A 17,346-nucleotide genomic window follows, 5' to 3' on the forward strand; every position below is an offset into this window, starting at 1 on the left:
GGTTCCAATGAGACCACAAGTACTTTATCATGATAACACTATTGAAACGATTTATTTTATAATTGTTATAAATGATTTGATTCGAACCGTTTATGAGTACAGACATGTGAGTAGAAATATTTTATAATGAATTTGTATAAGACTATATCACGAAATTTAAATGATGTAATATTTAAGTTTAGAGATGTCCATTTAACTCGCGGGACCAGCTCCAAATGAGACGAGAAATCCCTTTTTAAATAGAGAATGAGGGAGGGAGAAGAGATTTTTCTTCATTTGCCAAACGTGATCCCCATGTCCAACCCACTCACTCCTTGAATATATACGTGTACTACGTCGTAATATAGAAATTTGAGTTTTTAAAAATTATGCTAATCGTTATATTGTAATTTTATTTACGAAAATATATTAAATTTATTAGGATATAAATTATAATTAAAATAAGAAAAAGATTGAAATAGAAGTTATTTATAATTAGTTTTTCTATTTTAAAATTAATAAAAATTTAATTGAGATAGATTTAATATTTAAATTTATAAATACATATGATCCATAATTAGTGTATTAATTTGTATTTATTATATTTCTACAAAAAGAGGGGGCCAGCCGATATTTGCCAAATTAATTAAAACACTACATTATACTACACCTCCACTTTTTTAATAATTTACCCACCCATTTCCATATTTTCCTGCTACCATTAAAATCTCCAACTCCTAAAATTCCATTTTTATCCTTTGCGCTCAAGGATAATCTTGTCATTCATCTTTATCTACAACATTTTTAAATATTTTTAAGATTAAATTAATAAAAATACCCTAATTTTGTATTTATTTTTTTAAAAAATAACTTAAAAAAATTGAACTAAAACCCATATTTATTTTTAAAAAAAAATAACTTTACAAAATTTGAATTAAAACCGTTTTTTAGAAGTTAAATTTTTTTTTACGGGTTAGTACTACGTCTAAAATATGATTATAAAATTTTAAAAGTAGCATTATCACCGTAAAAACAAAAGTTTAAAATTTTTTACTTGAATGAAAATCGTATATCGACGGCTTATATATTATCTCTAATTTATTAATATAAAAATATTTTAAAAGTTTTTATTTTTATTTTATTTTATTATTATTATTTATTTTATTTTTGAAGTTTTAAGGGTATTTTTGATAATTTTGTTATATTTTTGAGTTTTCACGTTACTTATGGGAGTGGGTCCCACCGGTCCGTGAAAAGCGGTCCAGACTAAAGCGCGTGGATTTAGGTTGCGACGTCGTTTTGCTCGTCTTCTTCCCTTCTCTAAAGTCTCTCTTCTGCTTCTTCTGAAAGGTAAGACAGAGATAGCAATGGAGATTCTGAAGGTTTGCTTCATTCTTCTCTCGACGGCGTCGTTTTTGTGGCTATCGGAATCAGTTTCTCTCACGTCGGATTACTACCAGAAATCATGCCCGGAATTCCGCCAGATTATCCAACAAACAGTCACCAACAAGCAGATCACAAGCCCTTCCACCGCCGCTGGAACTCTCCGACTCCTCCTCCACGACTGTCTCCCCAACGGCTGCGACGGCTCTGTCCTCATCACCTCCACTCCATTCAACAAAGCTGAGCGTGACGCCGACATCAACCTCTCTCTCCCTGGCGATGCCTTCGATGTTGTCGTTCGGGCTAAGACCGCACTTGAGCTTGCATGTCCCGACACTGTCTCCTGTGCTGACATTCTTGCGGTTGCCACTCGTGACCTCGTCACCATGGTCGGTGGACCTTACTACAACGTTCTTCTCGGTCGCCGAGATGGCCGTGTCTCGGAAGCTTCGACGATTCCTAATGCTCTGCCGCTGGCTACATCGCCGATGTCTGAGATCATTGATATTTTCACATCTCGCGGGTTTACTGTGCAGGAAATGGTAGCGTTGTCTGGTGCTCATACGATTGGCTTCTCGCATTGTAAGGAATTCAGCGCTCAGATCTATAATTATAGCAAGTCGCCTCCGTATGATAGTCAGTATAACCCTAGATTTGCGCAAGGGTTGCAGAAGGCTTGTTCTGGTTTCGAAAATAATCCTACATTATCCGTTTTCAACGACATTATGACTCCCAACAAGTTTGATAACTCTTACTTCCAGAATCTACCTAAGGGATTGGGGATCTTGAAGTCCGATCATGGATTGTATGACGATTGGAGGACAAGGCCGTTCGTGGAGGCGTATGCGGCGGATGAGAACAAATTCTTCAGTGATTTTGCTCGGGCGATGGAGAAGTTGAGTAATTATAAAGTTATAACAGGGAACCAAGGGGAGATTCGGCATCGATGCGATGCGATTAATTGAACTCGGAGGATTCTGTTAGTCATAATCCAATTTGGAGACAACTGCATCAGGTTGAATTCAAGATCATTTAGGTTTGGTTCTTTCTGATTATGAGCATATGAAAAATCCGTATACTTCCTTCATCAATTGTGATATTTGTGCCAATATATACATGGTTAATTGTTTGGTTTGGGTTCTGGGTTGTAATCTTTGTATTCTTCTAGTGCGATTTTATACTTGTGTTGTTGATGATCAGCTTCTGTATGATGTAGCCTTGTAGAAGAAGAGTGTAAGAGTTCACAGTTTACTTACTTCAAAAAGAATGTCATTCTCTTGCTTCTTTGTTTTCCAACTCTTGTCCTGTGATTTGAGACTTGATCATGGTGCTAGTTCATAACATTTGATTTGAGCTGATTGCATTGTTTGTGATACTTAATATTCAATCTTGGAAGCTCTCTGTTGGTTTCATTTCTCAGAAAGAAATAGAATCAAAGACCCTTTTTCTTCTTCTGTTCTTAATATTCTTGATAATGCTGAAGAATATGCTTGAATCAATCTATTCTACCTAACAGCCATTTGGGTTTATATTCACTTGGAAATTCAAACTTGATGATATGATCAAAACCCTTTTAGATTTGGGTACTGTTCTTGGCTGTGTTCTTAACTATTCCAGGCTTTCTTCAAGCTTTTGGAATGGCAATGCCCTCATGGAAGATGCTGCTACACAATGATTGAACAGGTAAGTGAGTTTTATCTATTGCATATGATCTTTTTGCCCAATTTTTGCTTGGAATCTTATCTTTTTTACACCTTTTATACTGCCTCAATTTTGGTGCAAGAAAGAACAGTTTAGAATTTTGAATTCTGGTAGAAAACTTTTGCTTGAAGCAAAAGGGGTTTCAGAATACTTGTTTAGCATATTGTTGAAATTCTTTTGATTACTTGTTAGACTTGTCTTCTGCTTGGTTGTCTCTTGGTGTTATCCTCTGGCTATAAAACCTGCTTCCAGCTCTGTTTCCATATGCATCATTTTGAGCTGGAATTCTCTGTCCTAGAAAATCATAGGTTTGGCAAGTTCATGGAGTCTCTAAATATATCATATATTTTTATTTTTTATTTGCCAGAAATGGTTTAAGGTCAAGAAGTATTGATTAGCCAGATGGGTTTTATATTAAAAATAGATATGGGGGTGGGTTTTTGTTTTTGTACCTCAGACTATTGGTAGAGACAATTCTTTTTTAATATTAAATTATAGGTAGATGACCCTCACGACTTGAACTCGGTTTTTTTAAGTTCTTTAGTATTTACATGTTCCTTATTGACTTGAACTCGACATCAGTTGGAGAGGAAAACGAAACATTTCTTATAAGGGTGTGTGGAAACCTTTCTTTAGTAGATGCGTTTTAAAACTGTGAGGTTGATGGTGATACGTAATAGACCAAAGTGAACAATATCTGCTCACGCTGTGACTGAGCTGTTACAATATGTATTATTATTTTCGTGTTTTGTTGTTTACTCACTAATTTTAAACTGAGTTTAACAGAAAAATCCACACAGTGAAAGGGAAAGTTTGGCTGAAAGGCAATGGTTTGACATTCTCCTCGGTTTTAAAATAATGTCAAACCAAGCTTTTAGGCTTACTTGTCCCCCATCAACATTTTGATTTGAATTGAATGAACTTTATGTCATTGTTGAGAATAAAAGATTTGTTTTTGTTTTTTTTTTTTTTTCTTTTCTATGAGTTTGATAATTAAAGATTTTCTTGGTGCTGACTTTTGAGTGATAATCATATTTAATGGGTGATTTATTTATATGAATTCTATGAAAAATCTTTGTTTTAAAAATAATTTTGATCATGATGGAGGTCCATATAGGAATAATCGATTCACTAATTTCAGGTTAATAAGGGTTTGTTTAGAACTACTTTCTAAGTGTCTTAATTTTTCTAAAATGTTCATTTTGGTATGATTTTTAAACTATATGAAAATGTAGATTCAAAGATTTGACTTGCTTAAACTGAAATTGAAAGAAGACAAACTGATGATACAAATCAGTGAGTTCAAATGTTATATATATATATATATATATATATATATATATATATATGTATATGTATATATATATGTATATGTATATATATATGTATATGTATATATACAAAGTGATGATACAAATCAGAGAGTTCTATATATATATTGTGATGTCCCGGGAGGAGAAGAAAGGAAAACAATCCACCATTTATAAGGGTGTGGAAACCTTCCCCTAGTAGACACGTTTTAAAACCTTGAAGAAAAACCCGAAAGGAAAAGTTCAAAGAAGACAATATCTACTAGCGGTAGATTTGAGACGTTACAAACAAATATAAATAAATATATTATGGTCTTTGATCATAAGATTTGATTTGATGAATTCAATGATTTAAATTTTTTTACAATGAGGTTATTTTTTCATTTCTTTACTAATTCCAATTAATGCTCTTGATGCACTTTCTAGCAGTGAGTTCAGGAAGCCCGAAAGATATGTCCTGAGCCATTTTCATAAGAGTGTCTCCAAACATTAGCATACCATATTTGACCTAACCTAATAGAGAAGCCTCAATTCATTGGGAGTGTCAAACACACAGCTAGCACCTCAACTATTATCACTAAACTGTCTAAATGACTCTACTACATCTAGTTGTTAAAGTAACTCATAGACCAAGAGACATAAGAAGCTTTACTATAAATTTGAACCCAAACTTACCAATAGGCATTAGGAAGTTAAACTATGACCAAGAGGAATCTAATCTAGCTGTCAAAGTAACTCGTAAGATATCAAATCTTAAGTAGGAAGTTTCAAAGAAGAGAGATCTCGATTCATGGAGAAATTTTGACGATGGTTTTCATATTTGGCTAATAGGTTTTGTTTACGCAGCCAAATTGGGTCAATCAGTACACCCCAAATATCCCTTGTCACAAGGAGATACAAGTTTGAATCATTGGCTCCATTTGTATGGTTGCAAATTAAAGAAAAAAAAAAATCTAAACCATACTTGATATGTGAACTTACTGATCCTCGGAGTATGAACTAACTCATTCTATGACTTCATATATTCAAACTTTTAAATCCTATCTAACAAAAATGTAGATTACTTGAATCCAATAATCATAATCCAAACACCAAGAAAGATGGGAAACAAGTTATTCATTTCAATCAAAGAAAGGAATCATGATCTGATAACCCTTCTCGTCCATCCATCAGAACGAATTGTGTAACTCAAATACGACCACTAAGACCGAGGTTAGATACATCTCCACAACTCTTCAATGAGTATAGAGTCATCCAATGCAGAACAAAAAAGTATGAAAGAAAATAGATCGTGACCATCTACCATGTATTATTCGCTTTCAAATTCAACCGGTTCCTAAGTTTTCACGCTGACCAGAATCAGCCCATACCTCAGTGATGAGCCTTGGCTTCTGCTTTCTTGTGAGATTTAGCCTTCGCCTGCAGTGATTAAGTAGGAATTGAAGTAAAAATTTAAGAACAGACAGGTGAATTTAGAATGACTTCAAAAGAGAGCCACAAATAACATGAAATTTTGAAATCATAATATGATTATAAGTTGAACTGAAATTGAATAGGAATGTCATGGACTATAGATCCTCTTCCCCTTAAAACTCAAGGTTACAGATGGACAAACCTAAGAAGCACGGAAATGGGACATGAATACCGACGTGATAGGACACAACAATACATCAGTTTCTAAGAGACTAGGACACGAACATGTTAGAGGTACGTTCTTTTATTATTATTATTTTAAGATATATGTAAAATTAACGTGAAATACTAAATATACTACACTAAATGGCATAAAAAACATATTCTAAATGGTGAACTTACTGTGAGAAAGAGAACTGACAGCTACCAACAAGTAGTCAATGGTGTTACTTGTTAGGGGTTCAAATTTCACGATTAAATCTTGGGCCTTTTTTTAAAATTCAAAATTTTCCAAGCCATGTTCGAAATTAACAAAAAAAAAAAAAAAAAAAAAAAAAGTCTTGTAAAATAGCATGTTGGACACATGTCCAAAGCATGTTTGAACGTATCCGTGTACAACATGTGTCTGACACGGACACTCGGTCTAAAACAAAGTATCTATGCTTCATAATAGGCGACCTATTGACTAATCCTGTTAGTAAATAAGACAACAGCAACAGATACAAAAGATGCTACACCAATTTTATCGAAAACAAAATCCATATAGAAACTTATAAGCCCTATATGAATAGAATATAAAATGGTAAATCATCAAACAATTAATTTCCGCTCCCTTTTCAAATGTGCACAAGTTATGACTTGTGACTAACAATCCCACAGTCAAGTTGAAGGTTATCTACATTTAAACTTTTAAGATAGCATATAACATGTTGGGTTCTATCAAACCTCAAGTTGAAATAAACTATAAATTGGATCTTCAGTTGAATAAAAATAAGAGAATAAATCATTGGTCGTCATTAAGTACATTAATGGAAATTAATAAATATAGTCCAAGACCACGCATAGTTTATTTCAAGCATTCTTACTAAGGTTCAAAAACCAAACTTGAAGTTTCAATTTCAAAAAATAGTTTCCTTCTAATATCATTTTCAATCCAACCCAACTGAACCATCAAGTTCAAAGAAATTCAACAGACCAATAAGAACAATTAATACTTTCATGGCATTAGACCAATCCATCTAGTTTAATAGGTTTATGAATTATGTTGTAAAATATAGATAGTTGCTTCAAGAAAAACGTTTAAAATTTAAATTTCAATATGATAAAATTAATGGTAACCTGTTGTGAAATAATCAGTAAACAACAAAACAAAAATATTGAAACAAAAAACACAACAATTACATCATGCATAATGTGATAGGAGAATAAATCCTAAATTCTAAGGCCCATTTTAATATATATATTTTTATTTTTATTTTTATTTTAAAATTGAGCTTGTTTTCCATCATTTCTCTACAATGAGTTTCATATTTCTTTAAAAAAAACATTTGAATATTTAGAAAAATTCTAAAAATAAAAACAAGTTATTGAAAACAGTTTTTTTTAGTTTCCATAACGTGGTCTGGTTTTTTTAGAGCATTTGTAAAAAGTAGATAACAAAACAAGGAAAAAAAAACCCAAAAGTAGTAATGTTGTGTATTCTTAGTTCTCAAAAACCAAAAACCAAAAACCAAATGGTTAACAATCGGGGCCTAAGAAATCAATATTCTAGTTTTTTTTTAAAAAAAAAAAAACTAAATTTCACTCCATGATGACTAAATCTTGAGATACAGACACTTGAATGGAAGTGGAGGATCCACAGAAACTTAGATGCTCTTTTCTTTTTTTCGGTACTCTCCTTAGATAGTAAGGCACAGACTTGGGGATAAAATACAAGAAAAATATCCAAACTCATCTTTATCATCTTCATAGTGACTTCTTCCTCACTAAGAGATTGAGACATTAAATCACCTTTTTACATCATGCGCTTTTGTTTCTACTTTATGGAACTTCTGCTTTCAAGGTATGAGTTTCTTCAACAAGAATAAGTGGTGCTTTTGGGCATCTTGAAGGAGGGGGAAGTATTCGACAAATTGTTGAAAAGATCTTATCAAACCTACTAGAGAAGGTTCTAGGGCAGTTTATTCTTTCTAGAAAGTATTCCTCTTTTGATATTCATGCCAACTAGATGGTTCTTTTTCTAACTCCCTTCACTTGATAGGAGATTTTTTCCTCCCTACACTTTCTTACTCTACTTTCCTAATTGAAAAAAGGCTAAATTATTCAAAATGCCCCTAAACTTAGAAGTTTGTTTCATTTAAAAAGTTTCGCTTCCATCCATCCTCACCTTTAACATTGATTTCGAAACTCCCTGAACAATTTTACCACTGAGATGGAATCGACATGACAGGCACTGTCAAACTGGCCTTTCGATATCCTGACAATTCACTTTTCAAGCTACATTACCGCTCATTTCTTAACTCACAAGCACATCAGTGATTATACCTAGTGGTTAGTACCACGTTTTCTGTGCAGTTTTTAAAAGTCAATTTCCAAAATTCGTTTCAAAGATAAAATTATTCAAGTGCATATGTGAATCAATTTAAAGGACAAAGGTAGAGGTGATACTTTTTCTTCGACCACTACAATAGAAGTGAACCTCTTAAAAGTACAAGGATGTACTTTAACCTAACCTCAAAGTTTAGAAGCATTTTGAACAACTTAGCCTTGAAAAAACATTAAGATTAAAAACGAACAAGTTTTTGACGTATGACTGCGTACTTTCCCAGAAATTAAGACCCAAATAATGCATATACACTAAAAATTTATTCTATATCTTGAATGCGACAATAATTTGCAGATAGCACTCGACACTCTTGGCAGGGAAGAGCAATCAGAAATGATAATATAGACCCTACAAACATTCAAACCAGAAAGGCAATCCGACTTCGATGAGCCTAAGTTTTGAAGCGGAAAAACAAACAATATGAAAAGAAGGAAACGGAATCAACAAACCTGAAGGTACTTGAGCTTGAGGCTTCCGTAGACAAGTCCAACAGAGAAAGCCGAAGCACGAGCAACCTGCCAAGGATCAAAACCGTTGAATTTATCATTTTTTCCATTATAAAATCTCAAATCACATTCCACATATAGCATTTCAAAATGCGAAATTCAACCTAATCTCTAGTCGAAAATTTTCAAGGAAACCGATCGGAAACAAAAACTGAACATACGTACCAAAGCGAGGGTGCTGGTTCCTGAATAAGGCCCAGGAGGAAGCGCCATGGAAAGGACTTTCCGAAGGTAAATGGAGAAGAAGAAGAAAGAGATGCGCTAGCAGTAGAACCAGAAGCCGATTTTGAGAATAGAGGAGCCCTAGGAATCAAAAGATTAAACAACTCTCCAATTCCCTCACTGACCGTCAAGGATTTAATCCACTGCGGCGTGGTACATGTGAAATCGCTTCTTTTAATAAAAAAAACATAAAATTGCACCAACTAGTCCTCAACTAAATATTTATTGCACTCATACCCTTAAATTAAAAATATTTATCAATCAATCCTTTTACATTTTGTAATTATTATAATCATGTTTATGAAATTTTAATTTGATCTCCTTATTGCGCAACTAAATTATTAAGAAAAAAAAAAAAAAAAAAAAAAAAAACTCAAAGCAAGGTAATGAGAGGTTATGTTCAAAGTGTACAATATCATATCATTGTGGAGAGTCGTGTTCATTTAACTTGTAAATGTAGACATGATTTTAGTACAATAACACTCTTTTGGGACATTTATTCTAATCTAATGAATAAGTCAAACATAAACGGATTCTTCTATATTTGGAATTTAAAAAGAGTTCCGAAATTAGGATAGGTATATCTCGATATATCCTACTAGTAAGTTCTATCATTGGCTTTCACTTGTCTTAGGGGTGCACTCTAGCACTGAGCTAGCCCATCGTGCAACGTCGATCTATCATTGGCTTTCACTGGTCTTAGGGGTGCACTTTAGCACTGAGCTAGCCCATCGTGCGGCTCTCACACTAAGGCCCGTACATAATTAAAGGAGCCATCCTACTGGTAAGTTTTATTATTGGCTTTCACTGGTCCTAGGGGTACACTTTAGCACTGAGCTAGCCCATGTGCGGTCCTCACACTAAGGTCCGTATATAATTAAAGGAGCCATTAAAAGGTGACCCACAGATGGGAGCACAAAAAAATGGTAAAATGTAAAAGCTTTTGTCAAAACTGGACGATCTCTCCCATTTGGTCCTATTGTTGACAAGAATCCAGAGTCAATGCTCAAACCGATTGGAAGGAAGAAAGAACAAAAAAGCCGTCAAGAACTTCACACATTTCAACAAAAAAGAGGGAATCGAAAGCGATCAAGAAATTCACATCCACAGCAAAACTAAAGGCCGGCGAGATCCAGCAATGGAGTTCGTCACCCTGTCCGTTGCCGGCGGGGGTTTCTGTCTGATCGGCGCATGGGAGGCACTCTCTCCTTTGAAGTCCATTTCCGATTCCGATTCAAATCCATCTTCCTCTCTCAACACTGCCCGACCTCCATCTCAATCTCCGCCGTCGACCGTCAAAATCGCTTCATCTTCATCATTTCCGTCGTTCATTTTCATCTTCGTTCTCTCATTGCTCGTCATCTTAAACTCCCTCGTTTCATTTTTCGATGCGATTAATTCGAGCGACCGAGTCGGTTCGACCCTCCAGTTACCAGTTCTAGCCGTTGCTTCTCTTTTCTTTCTCTATTCGATTCTCGGTATTTTGGTTAACATCAATGAATCGGTTCATCTTCCTTCAACAATTCTCAGTTTAATCGCGTTATTCGCTTTTGTGGAAGAGTTTTTGTTGTTCTACCTGCAAAGGAAAGACACCAGTGGAATCGAGAATCGGTACTTCGATCTCTTGCTTGTCCCTATTACAACTTGTGTTTTCGCTACAATTTTCGAATTGAACTCCCCCAAATTGAATTCCCCCAAAATTGTTCGTGGGGTTGGGTTGATTCTGCAGGGGACATGGTTTTTACAAATGGGGTTGTCTTTTTTCACCAATTTGATAACTGATGGGTGCTCTTTGCACCTAAAGAGCAGAGGAAATTACACTATAAAATGCAAGGGACACCCTGAATATCACAGAGCCAGAGCAATTGCTACACTTCAGTTCAATTGCCATCTTGCTCTTCTAGTGACATTGGTGGTTGGTGTATATTCAATCATCAATTACAGAAATGGAGGCACCGGAAATTTTTCACAGTACCGGCCGATCGGGGTGGAGATGCTGCCATTTGAGTTTCAGGGCCAGTTCACTTTGGATTCTGATGATGATCCAAGTGAAGAAAGCAATTTGGGGAAGAGGAAACAAGCAGTGGTCGATCTGGGCGTGAATGGTCATGATGTTCATCAATGAGGTAAATTCCATTGGACATTTTGGTTTATAATTGTTCGAGCATGATTAGTTTAGACTGCAAATGTTGTGATTAACTTGTATCAAATGGTTGAGATACCTCTCTGTGGTGCTGATTTAGTTTTTGTTTTATCATGATCAAGAAATAGAAACAAGTTTTGCTAATCTTGTGTTCATTTCTTTAGAACTAAATGCATACTGAAAGTCAAGCTTTGTGCCATTTCTTGTTCCATTCAATGCTTTAAAAGGCTTAGACTCGAGATTTTTCGCATCGAAGTTTATGTGCCCTTATGAGAATATGTTGAGTTTTGAAGTCTTTATGCCTCATGAAATGTTAGAGAATCATATTAATTTGTTGTTTGTTCTTATTGAATATCAAAGTTCATGTTTGTAATGTTAATAGTATGATCAATGATCGTTAGGTATAGTAATACCTGATTATATATTCTTATTTGGATTGAGGCTCATGCATCGTAGTCATACTATCTCGAAGATTATGTCTTGGATCGTGAGGAAAAAGAACGTCATGGTTGCTTTTAGCCTTTTATTTCGGATTGCTTTTGGGTTCATTTTGATAATTCGAGTGCTTTCTTTTAGTTCCGGAAACGGTGGATTATAGGACTCTTCTACCTGCAAAACGTAGGACTAGGAGATGAGAACATGGTTATTGGAATCCTCTATGTGAGATCCCACGTCAGTTGAAGAGGAGAACGAAGTATTGTTTTATAAGGGTGTGGAAACCTCTGCCTACCAGACACATTTTAAAACCTTGTGAGACACGTTTTAAAACCTTGTGGGAAAGTCTGGAAGGGAAAGCATAAAGAGGACAATATCTGCTAGCGGTAGGCTTGGTCTGTTCCAAATGGTATCAGAGCCAAGCATCGGGCGGTGGGCTAGCGAGGACGCTGGCCTCCAAGGGGGGTGGGGATTGTGACCACATTGGTTGGAGAGGAGAACGAAAGGGCAATATCTGCTAGCGGTGGACTTGGGCTGTTATAAATAGTGGTTAGCTATCTTATAAGTTCTCTGTAGTGATCGAAAGCTTCTTTCAACTGTTGAAATGCCTACCCCACATTAGTATCACAACTACCAGTTAAGTAGCAAGTTAACCAACCCGAGCATAACTCTGTTGGTTAAAACATTATACTCTTTATCAAAAGGTGAGCTAGGTTCGAAGTTCGAAACCGTGAACAGTGAACAGAAAAACTAGTTAGAACCTCACTCCACAATTCCATTCAAACTCATGAAGTTTGATTCAAATTCAATATTGTGTTTCTTCTTCACTGATCCTTTTTCTGCAACATTTACACCAAATCACATACAATACAAAGCTCAACCCACTGCAAAATGCTAACAACCAATAATACTTGTCCAACCTAGCTTTGCTCATGTCATCCGAAAACCAGTTCGGCCTCCCATCCGAACTTGTCAATAACTCCACGATTGATATCATTATCGCACTGCAAAAGCTCCCGACACCGAACACGCTGTTGTACAGCGCAAATGCTGTCGTTCTCATGCTCACGGGAACCTCTGAGTAGAAGAACTCTTGCATCCCTACCACTGTAAAGATGTCTGAAACTCCTAATATTATGTACTGAGGCAACAGCCAGAAGATACTAAGTGGCGCATACGATAATGACGATGTGGTTTTAGTCATCGTCAACCTCTTGGCTTCGACGAGGGCAGCGAGGATCATGGCAATGGTAGAGAGGAACATGCCAATGCCCATCCTCTGCATGACAGTGATGCCCTTTTCAGTGCGGGTGAAGAGGCGGGTTATCGGGATCAAAACGTTGTCGTACAACGGCATGAGGAGGATTATGGAGATGGTGATGGAGCTCTGGAGGGTGGCGGGCGGGATCTTGAAGTTGGCGCCGATGTTCCGCTCCATTGTCATGCCTTGCTTGGTGAAGAAGGTAGCTGGTTGTTGGAATATTACAGCGAACATTAGAAGCAATGTCCAAATTGGTAGCAGCCGCAAAATCAGCTTCACCTTGTCGGCCACACATAATCTTTCTTTTGGAATCATGTTGCTGTTTTCTTCCATGGATTTCATGGCTCCTGAGCTTTCATGGCAGAGTGGCTTGCTCTCTTGCAGCCTGCAAAATGTCATATAATCAGCTTCATATTCATCCTTTAGCTCACTCATCAAGTTCTTCCCGGGTTCATTTTCAAAGATTTTTTACACAAAATTAAGGACGGGTTAAACCGAAAGAAAAAATAGACAAAAATGTATAGGTAAGTTGAGGAGTTTTTTTTTTTGGTCGATCTACTCGCCCTTTTTGATCCCGGTCATCTTTTCTAATGCTATGTCAAATCATCACCTGTTGATTAGTCAACACGTATCACGTCAACAATTAAGAAACTGTTTGTGAGATCCAACATCGGTTGTGGAGGAGGGCGAAACATTCTTTATAAGGGTGTGGAAACCTTTCCTTAGAAGTGATGCGTTTTAAAAATCTTAAAGGAAAGCTCGAAAGGGAAATCTCAAAGAGAACAATATCTGTTAGCAGTGAGTTTGAACTGTTACAGTTGGTATCAGAGCTCTAGGTTATAGATTCTGTAGACTAGCCTAGGCTTGACATGTTCCAATGACTCACATCGATTGGGAAATGAGTGCCAGCGAGGACACTGGGTCCCGAAAAGGGTAGATTGTAAGATCTCACATCGGTTTGGGAGAAGAACGAAACATTCTTTATAAGAGTGTAGAAATCTCTCTCTAGAAGATGTGTTTTAAAAACCTTAAAGGGAAGCCCGATAGGAAAAACCCAAAGAAGACAATATCTACTAGCAGTATGCTCAGTTACACGGTTGCTAACGCCACAAAAACTAAGAGTTAAAAACTCATTTGATAATTTGCTCACAGTTTTTCAAACAAGTTTTTCACCTTCCTTACAAACACATTTGAATTTCACACGAGTTCTAAAAACGAAATCAAAATTTTAAAAAGATGGGCAATAAAATTTAAGAAAAATAACAAAGAGAGATATAGAGATGTTCTTACTCAAACTCAACATCATCACGAGGCTTGTTCTTAGACAAGGCAACAACATTTGTAGCACAAACGAGCCTAGAAGCTGAGGCTTTGACAAGCTCCACCACCATGATCACAAGCCCTCTCTTCACAACCCCATCCTCTTCCTCCTCTATCTTATACTGATAAATCTTAGTGCCACAAGCAAAAACCGCCACAGAACAAACCATGGCGCCCATGGGGATGGCGAACCCTATCACCCAACCAAATGTGTCTTGAATGTAGGACATGACCGTCACACCAAGGAGGCAGCCACTACACACTCCAAAGTACCACCATTGGAAGAACAAGCTCTTCTTCTTCTTCTTCTTCTTCGGCTTCTGCTCGGAGGAGGACGGTGTTTTGGCCGTGTCAGTCGGAAGTTCGACAACGTCGTGGTCGAGCTGGTCCGCGCCAAAGGCTTGGAGAGATGGGTTGTATCCGCCTTGGCCAAGCGAGATGAGGTAGAGAGACGAGAATAGGAAGGAGGAGGTTGTGTTTGCTGGTGACCATGATCGTGCTAATGCTGTTGATGTTAGAGCAACTAACCCCTGCATAAAATTTGATCCATCATATTATACGATAAATCTAATCACTTAAAAAAGTTACCCACCTCAACATTACCAATTAAGGGTTTAAATTATACAAAACATGTTACCCGATCAAGAAGGTTTATAGGTTCAAATCTCCACCCGACATAATATTAAACTCAAAACAATAATAATAATAATAAATCTTTATGGCCAAAATTAAAGGTGGGGGAAAAAGGCAAAGCACTTATTGTTATGAAAAGAGAGTTAATATCATTGGACAAAATTGGCTAAAGATTGCATCCCCTATTCTTAGCCATCACAATAATAACAAAAGCAGAACCTGATTATTATTTATTTATTTATTTATTTATTTATTATTATTATTATTTAATTTTAGAAGTTAAAACTAGAAGCAAAATTGTGGAAGGTCCCAATAAAGTTTTTATGTATCATATTTAACGTTTTATTTCTTAAAACTTAATTATTATTATTTTTTTTTAATTTTCAACCAAATTTAAAGAAAAATAGCGATTTTTGAAGTATATTGATCATTAAGTAATATCAATGGTAAAACTCGAACAAATCCGACCCATTTTGAATTTTAACCGCTCACCTTGTATTTAAAAATTTTAATTTCAGTCGAATTAGTTAACATATTAATAATTTCTCTTGAGAGAGCTAATGAGTCATCTTGAGTGTTCGAAAACTCGATGTCTCAATAAGGGTTATTATTAATGTTTTAATCCGACACAATTCAATCCACAAACACCCCTAAACCAACTCAACTCCCACATCGATGGGGAAGAAAGGTAAACCTCTCCCTAGCAGGCAGAGACAGTTTAAATAAGATAATATTAATTAGCAGTGAACTTAGCAATTTTTAAAAGGTAAGTGATGGTACCATGACGTAAAGAAAAGCAGAGGCTAAAATGGTGGAATAACGATCCCAATAAGAATCAGCGAGCGGCGCCACCAGCAGCGGCAGCATGGAAGTGAAGCCACACCAGGTGTTCACGGTCTTAGCCGCCGCCGAGTTCCCCATCTTCATCACCTCTGTTAGATACGTCACCATGTTCGACGCCACCCCTTTGAACACGAATCTCTCCATCCCCGACACCACTGCGCCGCCAACCACCGTCATAACCTCAATAACACTTCAAAATAAATAAATAACTTTTAAAATACCTATGAGAAGAATACACGCTCCACTCAGCCTTGGTCTCCGCCGCAGCCCTCCTCCTCCTCCTCCTCCTCCTCCTCCCGACATGGCGGCGCACAGCTTGAGCTCGAGCTCGGAAGTTGCAAGAGAATTGGCGGTGGAAAAAAACAGAGACAGAGATAGCAAAGAAGGCTACGAAAACACTCACAACTCCAACCTATAAATCCCCATCTTTTTTTACCCAAAAATAAATCCTTTTTTTTTTTTTTTAATGGTTAAAAACTTTATTAACTGTTTAAATTTCTTATTTATGTTTATAAATTTTAAAACATTTAAAAATTAATTTATTTAAAAAGATTAATTAATAACAAAATTTTATTTTTAAAAAGATATAATATAAATTTATTATTTAACAAAATATTTTTTATTCGAACGAAAAAAACAATATGCAAAAATAAATAAATAAATAAAAATGGAAATATTGTTCTAATAAGATAAAGATAAGATCATATCATTCTTTTTCTTTGTTTCATGCATATATATATATATACACGTCATATTCAAATTTCTTGACTTTGATTATTAGGATGCATCACCACGTGCCATGTCACCTGCCACGTGGACCCTTTGAGGTGGGTTGTTCCTTGCTTTGTCACCAACTCTTGATGAATCTACACTTCCAATGCCTATTTTGATCATTTATTAGTAGAAAGTTTAGGTACGAATTAATATGAATTAGAGAGAATTTTTTTTTATTAATTTAAGTGATTTTTTTTTTTTTTTTTTTATCTTAATTAGGTGATAATTTTTCCTACTAGGAATTAAGAATAATTTTATTCCAATGATTTGGAATTAATTTTAACCTAAATTAATAAAAATATTCTTAAGATGTTCTCTATAAAATATTTTTAAAATTTTTAAAATCTATAAAATAAAATAAAAATTACTCAATAGAAAATACTTTTAAACTTTTTATCAGTGTTTCAAAAATATTCTTCAATTTTTTTTAAAGTTTGATTAATATAGTTTTCTTAAAAAGTTAAAAATTACATTTATCGTTAGTATTATATTTAAAAGAAATATTTTCGAAGTTTTAAAATTAATATTAACGCTATTTACTTTTCAAATTTTTTTTATGATCAATAATATAGACGAAAATCGTAAAGTTTTATAGATTATTTTCAAACTTTTTAATATTATTCTTAAAAATATAATTCATAAATATTTTTTAAACGTGTACTACCCCTAAAAGTATTTTTAAATTTCTTTTTTAATAAGTTTAAAATGTGTTTTGTAGGTTATTTTAAAATAAAATACTTATATCAATAATAAAACTTTTTAAAACTCACAAATATTTTTAAACAAATGATTTTTTTTTAATTATAACAAAATATTTT

The 17,346-nt window shown here is 35.1% G+C and overlaps 4 protein-coding genes across 4 annotated transcripts; 2 read left to right on the top strand and 2 right to left on the bottom strand.

Annotated features, from left to right (window-relative positions):
• Positions 1-1,288: 1,288 nt before the first annotated feature.
• Positions 1,289-2,658, top strand: LOC111793153 (peroxidase 63-like). Its single transcript, XM_023674903.2, has one exon. The coding sequence runs from the start codon at positions 1,347-1,349 to the stop codon at positions 2,325-2,327; it is 981 nt and encodes a 326-aa protein (XP_023530671.1). The 5' UTR covers positions 1,289-1,346; the 3' UTR covers positions 2,328-2,658.
• Positions 2,659-5,472: 2,814 nt separating this feature from the next.
• On the bottom strand, positions 5,473-9,221 carry LOC111793527 (uncharacterized). The gene is made up of 3 exons (XM_087122953.1): positions 9,063-9,221; positions 8,841-8,906; positions 5,473-5,792 (listed from the first exon to the last, which is right to left on the bottom strand). Exons 1-3 carry the CDS (start codon positions 9,108-9,110, stop codon positions 5,745-5,747), a joined length of 162 nt encoding a protein of 53 aa, XP_086979079.1. The 5' UTR covers positions 9,111-9,221; the 3' UTR covers positions 5,473-5,744.
• An 814-nt stretch (positions 9,222-10,035) lies between these two features.
• LOC111793525 (uncharacterized) lies at positions 10,036-11,461 on the top strand. Its single transcript, XM_023675450.2, has one exon. It carries the CDS (start codon positions 10,258-10,260, stop codon positions 11,242-11,244), a length of 987 nt encoding a protein of 328 aa, XP_023531218.1. The 5' UTR covers positions 10,036-10,257; the 3' UTR covers positions 11,245-11,461.
• Positions 11,462-12,448: 987 nt separating this feature from the next.
• Positions 12,449-16,138, bottom strand: LOC111793524 (protein NRT1/ PTR FAMILY 5.8). The gene is made up of 4 exons (XM_023675449.2): positions 15,976-16,138; positions 15,692-15,909; positions 14,249-14,808; positions 12,449-13,343 (listed from the first exon to the last, which is right to left on the bottom strand). Exons 1-4 carry the CDS (start codon positions 16,055-16,057, stop codon positions 12,503-12,505), a joined length of 1,701 nt encoding a protein of 566 aa, XP_023531217.1. The 5' UTR covers positions 16,058-16,138; the 3' UTR covers positions 12,449-12,502.
• Positions 16,139-17,346: the final 1,208 nt, after the last annotated feature.

This window comes from Cucurbita pepo, chromosome 4, assembly GCF_057944985.1.
Source record: "Cucurbita pepo subsp. pepo isolate OVF chromosome 4, ASM5794498v1, whole genome shotgun sequence".
NCBI classification, from domain to species: Eukaryota; Viridiplantae; Streptophyta; class Magnoliopsida; order Cucurbitales; family Cucurbitaceae; genus Cucurbita; species Cucurbita pepo.